The sequence below is a fragment of the Amblyomma mixtum genome, chromosome 5, assembly GCF_055824585.1.
Source record: "Amblyomma mixtum isolate Tamu chromosome 5, ASM5582458v1, whole genome shotgun sequence".
In the NCBI taxonomy this organism is placed as follows: Eukaryota; Metazoa; Arthropoda; class Arachnida; order Ixodida; family Ixodidae; genus Amblyomma; species Amblyomma mixtum.
This window is the reverse complement of record NC_143016.1, coordinates 15,065,088-15,077,224: the sequence shown is the minus strand read 5'-3', so window position 1 is coordinate 15,077,224 and position 12,137 is coordinate 15,065,088. Positions and strand designations below refer to the sequence as shown.

The following is a 12,137-nucleotide window of genomic DNA, read 5'->3' as shown; positions in this document are numbered from 1 at the left end:
GCTTTTCCCATGACATTAACTTCTTAGCTCAGGTCTGAATTCATTTGGGGTTGCAGCAGAAACCGCGGTCAGTCCAAGCATCTGAATTTAAGCAATGATTACCACGACATGACATGAAATGTGAAAATATATGTAAAAAAAGAAATTACCAATACTCTGAACGTGATCCACTGCTAAATGATACATACAGACTAACAACAAACTGCCAAATGGAAATAAAGAGTAGTTTTATTCATTAAAGATGTTTTTTCAACTGTGTGACAGAAAGAAATGATCCACATACATTTATTTATTTATTATGAGATGCATATCTCATGCAAACACTTGAAAACATTACAAATTCTATATAAGCCAGGTTAAAAGCCCAGCCTATGGTCATTGCATTCATGTTTCTAAAGAAGGAAACACTGCAGACTACAAGCTGGGAATTAATTTCAGTCTGAAATTTCTAGCAGAATGTCTCGCATGTGCCTATGCTCTTGTGAGATGCAACACGACGCCACCAACAAACTTGTGTTCTCAGACAACCACTTTTGCTACTTCTTTCATGGGAAATGTCACGGGGCATGGTTGCACAGTTTAGGGAAACAGTACAAATGTATGTCCCATTTGAACTGTTGTATTGCAGTCAATACAAGGCATACAGTGTATTTCATAGCAACTGCTACAGTATTTAGTTTGCAGAGATAAGTTGACTATGGGCACTGGGCAGGGCCTTTTGCTGCAGTGGACATAGATGATAATGTGTCCATTTTCAGCTTTCAGAGCAGCATCACAACATCCTTAATTGCACGTCAAACAAACTGCACTACTAAACCTTAATGAGTTTTACTCACATAGTAGTTATCATAGCCATTAACTACTCCCAATCCATTGAATCTGTTCTCCTGTTCCTTCTGGTTGGAGGCCGGAGCATTTGCTACATGTCTTGCAGTAAAACACTACACTCTCTTCTGCCATGTCTAGCTTGGGTTACCCAAATTAACTTTCTGTATTTTCTAAGCAAGGAACATAATTGCCCTCTTTTGCAAAGTAGTCTTCACCCAAGCTGAACTTCCACAAATCAATGCCAGAAAAAGTGAACATCAAAAAACATCACTAAGTGGCCACAGCATCACAGTTACCAGCCAACCTTCGGTATCGCTCCGGGGAGAAAGAACAGAAATTGTATAAAGTGCTTCTTGGAAAAGCCTGTAAAAGATGGTAATACAGGTCCAGCAAGAAAGGCAAAAGAAAGAGCTGGAAGTCTACTGTCTGAACGGACCTGAAAGAACTTCGTCGGAGCTGTTTGAAATGTGAATGGAATCGTCGGAGCTGTTTGAAATGTGAATGGAATGGCTGTTCTCTACAGTCTAGTCAGGTCCAACCAAAAACTGCAAAGGGCTGCTGAAAGCATCATTTTTGCTAATGGGACAAATACGAATGGCAGAAAAACGGCTACTTCACTATTTTTACAGGCACTTGCAGGATGTTGCTGAATGTTGTGACAGAATTAGCTCTCAAGCACACATCCCATCATAGGCACCTATGCGAATAGGAAAGCACTGCAGTGCTTTCCTGTTCACATAAGTGCCTATGACGGGATGTGTGCTTGAGAGCTTATTCTGTCACAACATTCAGTTTTGTCCCTCCAGCCAACAGACACACACTGAAAACAATATCCCTGAATATGATTGCTTCAGAACATGGGCTTTCAATTCAGGCGTGCCAGATCTACCACATGGTGGATACCACAGCACCTAGTGCAGAGAGACTGGAGTGCCAGTTTGTTACATGTGTTCTGAGGAGACGTGTACACTTAGCTTTATTCCTATAAATAATGATGGCTCGTAGCAGTGATGAGATTGTCCTCCCAACAGGAGGAGCAGGATCAGACGCCTGCCGCCACTTGTTGCTGTATTCGCTCCATCACCTTGCGGTCCAGATGCCTCTGCCGAAGCACTACCGAGAGGGAGCTGAGCAGACCCATGACGAGCATGCTGCCTTCGAACATCCAAAAGTGCTGCCCTTCCCTTTCATTGTCACACCTGCAGCACACATTTGCAATGCCCTGCTCAGTAAAGTGCACAACAGATTTTCTATCAAAAAAGAAGAAAAGTCTGCATGCACAATGGCACATAACCACACAAATTCAAGACGAACATGGCAACATCACTGAAAGAGGCAAAATGATAGTGTTATAACCAGACAACACAGGCCATTTGGACAGCACCAAACATGTCCCAATATATACATATGTTCTATGTTCTTACTTCTCCATATTTGGAGCAGCTTTGAAGCACCTTTAGTGAATGCAGCTGTTTCTGCCACTGGATCCTTCCCTCTCTACCTGACATCGCTAAGATGATGGAAGGTAAAGAAGCATGCCTTGTGCAGCACGCACTACACTTATCTTGAGCTGCCAACCCTATGCCACCCCATTGCATCTGTCTTAGATTTTCTTTAATGATGCACTCGAGAACATGTTCCCCTCCATACGAGAGAACAGGAAGTGCCAGTCTCTTGTACTCCGCTGTTTGGATTTCTTCTTATCACGCTTTTAGTTCGGTGGTAACAAAAAAACACCAGAGTCGTCCGTGACGTATTCAAGGACGACTCTAACTTTTTTTTTGTTAACACCCAGGTAAAAGTGCAATCAAAAGAAATTCGAACAGTGGGGCTCTGTAGGCTTCGCTCTGTTCACATTTCTTTGCATCGCCCCTGTACATAAAGGAGCGCAAAAAAAATGCACCCCTGTTGAGTAAGTTGCAAAACTTAGAGAGAGCCTAGATGAGCCTGCTGACCAACCACCAATCATTTCTTATCACCTCACAATGACAACTGGCTGCTTAATGGTTTAACAGTGTCACTTTGGGTAATTCCACGCCAAACGTCCCAGACGCTGCGCTCGACCATCTCCAATTTGTTCAAGAAAATTCACGGAAACTTATCCCAATGTGTGTATTGAAAGCCTGACATATTTTTGCCATAAAAAATTTACTCACGTAGTGAGCGCAATTTGAACATTTGGAAAAGGCGAGAAACTAGGCACTGCTCAAGAATTAATAAAAAAATTGAATATTTCAGAAAACATCCCACAATTTTTTCAGCGACATCTACACAGATTGTGGCTTTCGATATAATTTTGAGTATGCAGCTTTATTTAGCAGAAATATTTTTTTTAAAAATTGAAAGAAAAAGTGAAAATGTTTCGTATTTGTCGTTTTTTTTTAAATATGAATTTTCTTTTGGAAATTCAGAAATAGCCTTTTTTGCTTCTATAGATGTCTAGTATCTATAACAAATCTTACAGGTGACGAAACTGCGAACACAGAAGTAAAAAGAATACTAGAGTTGCAAAAAAGTGCGTTTTGACCAAAAGCACTCGCCAATTTCACACTGAGGTGGTCCTAGTAAAAATACAAACAATAGCGGGTTGCATAGCACTGTTTATTGTCTTGCATTTCTGAAATTTTAATCGTGGTAATTTTTGTTTTAAGCGAGAAAAGAATTATTGAAGTTCAGTTCTTGTGCCGCAAGCTGCGTCGTGTCTTGACGCCTCTTCACCGCAGAACACGACACTCTGACGAGACGAAACGCAGAGTTTTGTTCTTAAGTGAGGTTTTCACTGCAGGCAAGCATAGGAACACTGAGTAGTCTTGACAGGTATGTGAGGGAAAAGATTTTCTTAACGCTGCCGGGGCGGAACATACTCCAGTGAGCTAGTTGTGCAGTGTGGTCCTGTCACAGTCAGTCATTTTTGTCATCGCCATGACAGACGTAAGCACCAGCGTAAGAGCTTCTGCGATGCCGATCTAGATATGATCAGAACGATCCGTTGCTGAAGCAATCCGCGACGCAGTAGCACCACGTGGTACCTGACCCTTGCGGCCGTCAGAGGCTCAAGCCCGATTGTTTTCGATGTGATGTCTTGGATTTATTTGCTTTAATCGGTGCGAGTTCTGCCATATTCCAGCGCAGAAATGGGCTTTATAACTACAAATTCTTCTGTGCATGAGCAGGACATAAGGCCAGCTCGTAGCCTGAAAGGTGATGTTGGCTTGAAGTAATGAAAACTCCGTGTTCCCTTGACAGGGACCACTGAGCGGAATCTTGGAGAGAGCTGAATTCGTTTTTCTTCAACCATTTCTTTTGGCCCCCAAAGGATCACAATACCTTTGATGTTATTTTTGGCCCAGGTAAATAGCTCATTGTTGTAGGGGCTTTGAAGGCTCGCCCTTGCTGCCAAACTTTTCACGGTGCCCCCAACTCCATCACAAGCACTCTTTCTGTGGGAAGTTGCAAAAAAATTCCACTCAGCGCAAATGCCGAAGTCGTTTTCGTGTTGACAGAGGTTGGCGAAATTTTTCTTGTTCTTGTACTGCGATGATGCTCCGTCAGAGAAGTAATGAATATTTGAAATTTGTGGAAAGTCTTGCTTCAGTATCTTGATTACTTCATTCTGAAATACAGAAACGGCCACCGTGTCGTGGTCTAGACAACCAGAAATAAAGCTGTAAGATTTTACAGAAATTTGTGCGGCATCTTCATGCCCACGAAGATAATTACAACTGGGTGTACTGAGGCATGAGTATTCACCCAGAGGTAGGATTGTGGAGCGTCTTGCACAACGAAGGTATAATTTTCGGTGAAGTCCATGAGGACAATTGCCTCATGTGTACCGATCTTCCGTTTCAGCTCCCGCAAATAGCGCGCCTGCTTCTGTTTGCTTACAAAGTGGTGGGCCTTAGCTCCTTAAGCATATCCAAGAATTTATCACAGAACTGGTGTGGTGTGAGCAGAATTGTCTCAAGTTGGCAACGCACCCTGCCAATCCACTGTCGCACTTGGACGCAGTCTATTTGTTCCAAGTCATGAACTGGGGCGCTGCGGAGCAAAGTACCTGTACAGTCGGTTCCCGGACATTTGGCACACGTACCAAGCATGCACTCCTCTTTGCCCAGTTCACATACAGCAATGGCTACAAGTTCTTCAGCACTTTCCTTTAAATCCGCAGCCTGGATCATTAGCTTGAAGTTTTGGTGCTGCATGCACACACAAACTGTGTGAGTGCCACTCCCTCCAGCTAAGACAGAATGTGGAGGTCGAAGACTCGCAAATGTCGAGAAGCCGCACCTTAAGTCAGAACTTTTTTTCCACTCCTCATGCATTTCCTTCAGATTAAGCAGCAAGAGGCGCTTCTGGCGTCCCTTTAGCACGTCCTTCTTTCCTGGAAGACAGTACGAAACAGCGTCATCTTCATAAAAATTGATGATGGACGCCTTGACCCCTTCAATCACCGGGCAGCCTCTTTGCTTTGGTGGGGTGCCTAATACGCCGGCTTTTGTTCTCATGTTCAGAGCTTGACGCACTTGCCATTCGGAGGCCCCGAAAAAATCCATTATCTTTTGCCGAGACCAAGTCGAGGGAGCCAATGTAAGAAGTTGTATTCGTGTTTCTCGACTTTCCTCTAGGTCAAACTTGGCTTTGACATCTTGCATAAGTTTCACGTAATCGCTGAGAAGAAAATCTTCCCTCCGGTTGCGCTGGAGGCTTGATTTGTGGTGCAGTCCGAATGATTTAAAAATTCTTTTTTCCGCACTCGCTTTAAGCTTTTGAACCTTCTTTTGCGCGTAGGTTTCCCGGCTTTTTCACCCACGTTTTCGTTGAAGGGGGCTCTCTCCAATGGCTAAAAGGGCCTCGTTGCAATCCTCAAATGCCACAACGACGTCATCTTGCTCGCACTGGGTATCGCGTGCCTGATGAGGTGTGTCACAAATACCACTCTTCTTCAAGTTGAAGCAACGCTGCCAGCATGCCTGGCAAAGTCGACTACCAGGAATGAGGTTCAAATTGGGGTGTGCGTTTGCCACAGCTAATGTTATGTGCTTGGTTCCACGGTAGTTCTTTCTGTGTTTAAAAAAAGGGTTAGAACACCACTTAGATGCTATGAGTGATGAATACTTCTTAAGGAAAACTTGATAGTGATGAGCACACACGATACTGATGCCCCCTTGTGGGCGCCCTGAGCGCAGAGAAAGAAGTCGCCTGTCTGTGTCTGTCAGTTCTTCATAAATGATGAGGGAACGTTTCTTGATCTGTGTTAGCTTGTGGCACCCACTTGGACCAAGCGAGCACGGAGGAAGTTCAGTTTCTACACAAGAAACAGAAATTCATGCGCATGTATGAAAACACCTTTACCGATAGACGTCTAACAAATGCAAGTTTTACGCAAGTCAGATAGGACTCCACAACTCAGCTATGTAATGTAACTGCGTTCGCCTTTAAATAGTTTGCGCTGGTTGATTTATTTACCTCTGTGTCTCCAATACCACGAACGAGCCTTCATTCTACACTGAGCAGCATTCTTACTTTTTTGTGTGTGTGGTCTCACTGAAAAGCTAAAAAAAAAAAGATAATGCAGGAGTAAATGCTAAGAGAATACTAGTTCTAAATTTTAGCAACGCATACTATTGCCTTAGTTTAAAGTCTTCCTTACCCGCATCAATATGCGCAGGACCCGAAGAACTGCTAGATGGGCCTGGTTCAGCCATGGGAAGAAAACTTCCGTCCTTAGCAGAGATCCGACTGCAACTGTAGACAAGCCTCCAATCTGGTGAAGCACCTTCATGCGAGCGACGCGCCTAAGCACTAGTGGGCCGCGCTCACCGTCAGCGAGTCTCGCGTTACTCGCCGCAGCGGTGCGCTCTTTGCACCATCATGTGCGCTCCGTGATCTCATTCGGATAAAAAAAAAAGCACTTGTGATAAGCCTGCAACGCCGGCTGGTCATTCCCTCTTCGTGGTCCATGCGAGATAGCACGCTGAATACCCTCGTTTTTCTTATCTTGATTTCCCCGCACCAAAGCCAGTCTGTTCGAACTTCAAAAGCGAAAACGATCTCGTTTACAGTATACCACCCCCTGCCGACTGTCATGCAATATCTTCTTTAGCTCTAGCCCTAAAAATTCACGACAGCAAGCGACGGGAACTGAAGTGGTTATCTGGCCATAAGTATCGTGTCAAGCCAGGTGTCGTGTTCTGCGGTGAAGAGGCACAGCATGCGGCGCAAGAGCTTAACTTCAAAAATTCTTTTCTCACTTAAAACAAAAATTACCTCAATGAAATTGCAGAAATGCAAGGCAAAAAGATGGTTTGGTTTGGTTGATGGGGGTTTAACGTCCCAAAGCAACTCAGGCTATGAGGGACGCCGTAGTGAAGGGCTCCGGAAATTTCGACCACCTGGGGTTCTTTAACGTGCACTGACATCGCACAGTACACGGGCCTCTAGAGTGCTACGCAGTCCGCTATTGTTTTTATTTTTACTAGGACCACCTCAAGGTGAAATTGGCGAGTGCTTTTAGCTCAAAACGCACTTTTTTGCAACTCTAGTATCTTTCTTTACTTCTATGTTCGCAGTTTCGTCACCTGTAACATTTGTTATAGATACTAGACATCTATGGAAGCAAAAAAGGCTATTTCTGAATTTCCAAAAGAAAATTCATATTTAAAAAAAACGACAAAAATGAAACATTTTTACATTATCTTTCAGTTTTTAAAAATGTTTATGTTATATAAAGCTGCATACTGAGAATTATATCAAAAGCCAGAATCTGTGTAGATGTCGCTGAAAAAATTGTGGAGTGTTTTCTGAAATATTAAATTTTTTATTAATTCCTGAGCAGTGTCTAGTTTCTCGCCTTTTCCAAATCACGCGAGTAAATTTTTTATAGCAAAAATATGCCAGGCTTTCAATACACACATTGGGATAAGTTTCCGTGAATTTTCTTGAAAAATTGGAGATGGTCGAGCACAACGCCTGGGACGTTTGGCGTGGAATGACCCCTTTAAGCATTTTCTACAATACCCTTGCATACGAGACATGCAGCACCTTCTCGTGTTAAACAAACTGGATTGAGCGAAAGCATAGTTGCGGTGCCATCTCATGCAAAACAAACTAAACTGGATTGGGTGACGCGTGCTTCCGTGCTGGTTATGTCCTAGAAACCACTCTCTCTGTAAAAGGATGCATATCACAGCAACTACATCCACAAAAGCACCGACTACAGCTGCTGCTTCACAAATAGCTAGCCAGCTACAAAATCCAGCGCACAAAGAAGTAACAAATGAAGTGACATATTTACCTACCATGCCTACACCACATAAATGAAAAGAGTGCGTGCGCAGCCTTCAGTGACACTGTACTCAAGACAGTTCATCAAGCTGTTAATTAACAGTACAAGCTACCATTAAAGTGCAAAGTCAGGAACTTTCTGGGCCATCTCGTGTTAAGCACACTAAATCAGATGAAGCGATGCATGACCTTGTGCTAAAGAAACAACTCTCATTGTAAGACAATCACAAGGCGAGACACACCACACAAGGTCAGATGCTGCATTCAAAACTGCATATCACTCAAACTGCACTTGAATATGAAGCTAGTTTTGCGCATGTGTGGCAATGATAAAATAAAAACCAACTAGAGGCCTGGTTAACAGCTTCTTCTTACGTTTAGGAAAGTTGCAAGAATTCAAACCAACTTGCTTATAAGTTTATCTTAGTGGCAGTTAGCAGAGGCGACATGCAACAGAAGCCATAAAGCAAGATTGGAGATTGAAACATACAAAAAAGTCCGATATTTTGTCTAGTCCCTCTTAAATGCTGCTGCTATAGCCAGAAACCAAAGACCAGCACCAAAAAACAACAGCAGTTATCTAAATTGCAGTTTTACACAAAATAGAGATTTTTTGAAGTCACCAACTGCCAGCACTCAAACCAGGGAACACATAACAGCTTCAACTTCCTCAATGTGCCGATGCGGAATACACACAAAAACTAAAGAGAAAAATGTCAGCGTAATGTACTTTTCCTCTTCATTACATACACAGTATGCACAAAGGCAGGGTGCAGCAAAGACAACTTAGATATCTGATGGTCAACCTCTCATGAGTATCTGTGCTTGCAGCAGATGAACAGCAACAGAGTTCTATTGAATTCTTAATAATGGTGATGAACAATGAAAGTCAACACTTTTAGGATGCACTAAATTAAAAATGAGAGAGAATGACTACAACATTCGTATAGACATTTTCAAAAAGAGGTCGATTGGCGCCGCCATATTGGGCACTGGCCTGTGAACGTAGTACAGAAAAGAGCTGAGGATCGAGCTTCCCCACATTCTCCCCAGAGCCCAGAAAACTGGTTTTCCCGAGGGTTGTGAAAAGGTCTATGCAGTGCGAAAGCATGGCGTATCCATATATGCAGGATTGGGCTCTCTCTACTTAAAATTCATAGATCCCTGGGAGTCTTCATACTACTCCTGGCACAGTGGTGCAGCGGCTAAGCGGTGCACCACAGCCCTGGGATGGCAGGTGCTTCCACAGGTGGAATTTGCATGATCCAGATTGCTCTCGGACAGACAGACAAACAAATGCTGGACGATTCTGCTCAGGTCAGAACACCATGATTAATGCTTTCGCACTAAAACAGTCTAAAGGCCATGAGCCAGCAAAGAAAGTGCTCTATTTGTGGCACTGTGACCACTGCTTTGACAGCGCACCATATGCAATAAGGCGGGACACATGCAGCCAGTTTCCAGATTAACAATATGCACATGCAACCCATAAATGCAATAAGCTGCCGAGAAAAACCACAGGCAGAAGGTCAAAATTAAATTATGCCATTAAAACCTCTCTGTAACACACTAAGCTTGCAGCCCATATCTGCTGGACATGTCACGACTCTCTTCATAGAAGCATCCAACCAGGAATCATCCAACCAGGTGGGCTGCCCAAAGTCCATGATTCCAGTTCACTAAATCCATCTAGTCTACAGGAGGCTGCAGTGCATAACAATCCGTGGACGGCAACTTGTGGAACACTATCTAGCTCAGAAGCGCGTGCTGTTGGGATAGTTGGTGTTGCAGAATGAGCAGAAATTGGCGCAAAAATAGCCACAAAGGATAAGGGAGGAGACACATGTGATGATTAACAAGTGCTTGTTAGTAGTCTTGTTAATCCCTTGTTTCTATTGTGGCGATTATTTCTTTACATCATATAGCTGGGGCTTGGCACCATAACAGTGGTTGAAAGGGGAGATTGAGCGCAGGTTAATTAGTTTTAAAAAAAGATAGGAAAATGTCAACGATTTTAAACTCCAACATCAGCATATCTACCAAAGATGCTGAAAAAAAAAAAAAAGGATGCTTGCAATAACAACTGTACCTGCGGTACACGTCCCCCGAGTTCTTGCAGGTGACAAGCTCCTTGTACTTCGACTGGATGCATATCGGAAGGTGCTTGCTCGCCTGAAATGAATCACGTAAGGGCCGGTAACGGCCTTGAATTAATAGAGCGAACAGCGCACATAAACCAAATGAAAGTGGCCACGCCCCTCGAGGAGTCGGATAATTTTTCAGGTCTTATAAACTTCGCCGGCAAATTCAAACCACATGGAAACGAAATATTTTGCCGAGAACAACTTCAGATAGTGACGGAACAAATGCGGTGCACGCAGTTGTACTTAGCACGTCCGGTCGAGTTACTCACCCTCTCGAATTCGGTGCAAGGCACGCACTTCTGCTTGATGATGTAATCTTCCCTCTCCCAGCAGCCCTCTGAGGAATTTGAGCCATTCCGATCACCGTCGTGGTCTGACAGAATGCTTTCTAGCGTCAGGATCATGAGGCAGGCACTGTAGTGATGGCAAAAGCATAGCCAACTCGCAACCGGCAATAACACCACTTGTCTTTCGCTGCTGAAGGCAGACCACAGAATGATGCGAGTAAACTTACCCGATCAGAAACACGGTTAGGAATATTATGCGCTTTAGAGAGCACACTTCAATCATGGTGAGTCCAGTCGTATCATTAGGAGCCGATATTATTATCCTTGAGTCGAAGTCTTCATGACCGCCGACCTGGAAGCCGCCATGTTGTTTACATGTCGAGTACTTGGTCGAGTCGTGCATATTGGCTTGCGTAGAGGCGTGCATTGTGATCAGCCAAGCAAACAAGCAAACTTTTGCTTTTCAATGTTTGCCGCCTTCTCAGTGCCAGGAAGCCAAGATGAACAAAAGAAGATGTTCAGTGCCTATATTTTCCGTTTTCTTTTCCCGTCGTTGTGCGGCTTAATATCGAATCTACAATTTCTCATTTCATTTCATTTATTGAAGCCTTAGGGGCCCGTGAGCATTACATAAGGCGGGGGCAAGAACAGTGTGTAATTGATACCGGCTCAACAAAAACAAAAAAGCAAAAGAACGAAATTCGTCACACACCTGTACCTTCGGCTGGGATTTTTCATGAATACAAAGGTCTACAAAATACCGTCAGTATGGAAGTTACTCAAAGCGCCAGTTTTGTGTTTTTCTTCCTCCATGTCCGAGAGTACACTGGTCATGTCGATATGTCCCCAAGCTGCTAAGAACCATACACCATTAGCCTGACGGCTGCTAACAAGAAATTTACCTCTAGCGCTGCTTTGTTCATGCTAAAATTTTGCATGGATATCGCGAAGTATTTTGCATTGCGTGTGGTAAAAACAGAAAACCACAGTCGCCTGCAAAACCACTATCTGCTGACCAACCCAGAGTGACTAGGAAGGTGTTGCCATATGTTTCCTCTGAAGTCGAACGAGCGAACCAGCTGCGTCCCACTCTTTCCGGCCGTTAGGTAACGGCACCTGTACATGTTCTTGCAGTGGCCGGAGAACAATAATAATAATAATAATAAAAAAACTGAAAATTAATTACAAGAAAAAACCACGGGCAGTTTAGCTTGGGGCTAATCATGAGTTATCGTGTTTATCTTGACAAATTTCTACGGTTTTGCTTGATTTGAACTTACCTTGGTTGATACATCATATGATGTAAGTCTGCGTGCTATTGCATCTTTCAGACTTCTGCTGCAGATGAACTGTTCATTCTCTACATTCATAGGTATCCCTGATGCAGCAGTTAAGCCAGTTAAGCGATGCGCCACTGCCGTGCAATGGCAGGTGCTGCCATCAACGGGGCTGGTGAGACCCAGGTTGCTCTTTCCGAGGAACCTGCCATCTGCCACGGTGGGCAGGTTGGGATGACGCTACAAAAGGTCATGTGGCCGAAGTGACCTGCCTGCCATCCAGGCGGTTGACACCCTGCTCTTACAGGTTGCGGAGG

General features: G+C 43.8%; 1 protein-coding gene across 1 annotated transcript; it reads right to left on the bottom strand.

The window, feature by feature from the left end:
• Positions 1-203: 203 nt before the first annotated feature.
• Positions 204-10,939, bottom strand: JTBR (jumping translocation breakpoint protein JTBR). Its single transcript, XM_089543432.1, has 4 exons — positions 10,771-10,939; positions 10,526-10,670; positions 10,202-10,284; positions 204-2,027 (listed from the first exon to the last, which is right to left on the bottom strand). Exons 1-4 carry the CDS (start codon positions 10,824-10,826, stop codon positions 1,871-1,873), a joined length of 441 nt encoding a protein of 146 aa, XP_089399558.1. The 5' UTR covers positions 10,827-10,939; the 3' UTR covers positions 204-1,870.
• Positions 10,940-12,137: the final 1,198 nt, after the last annotated feature.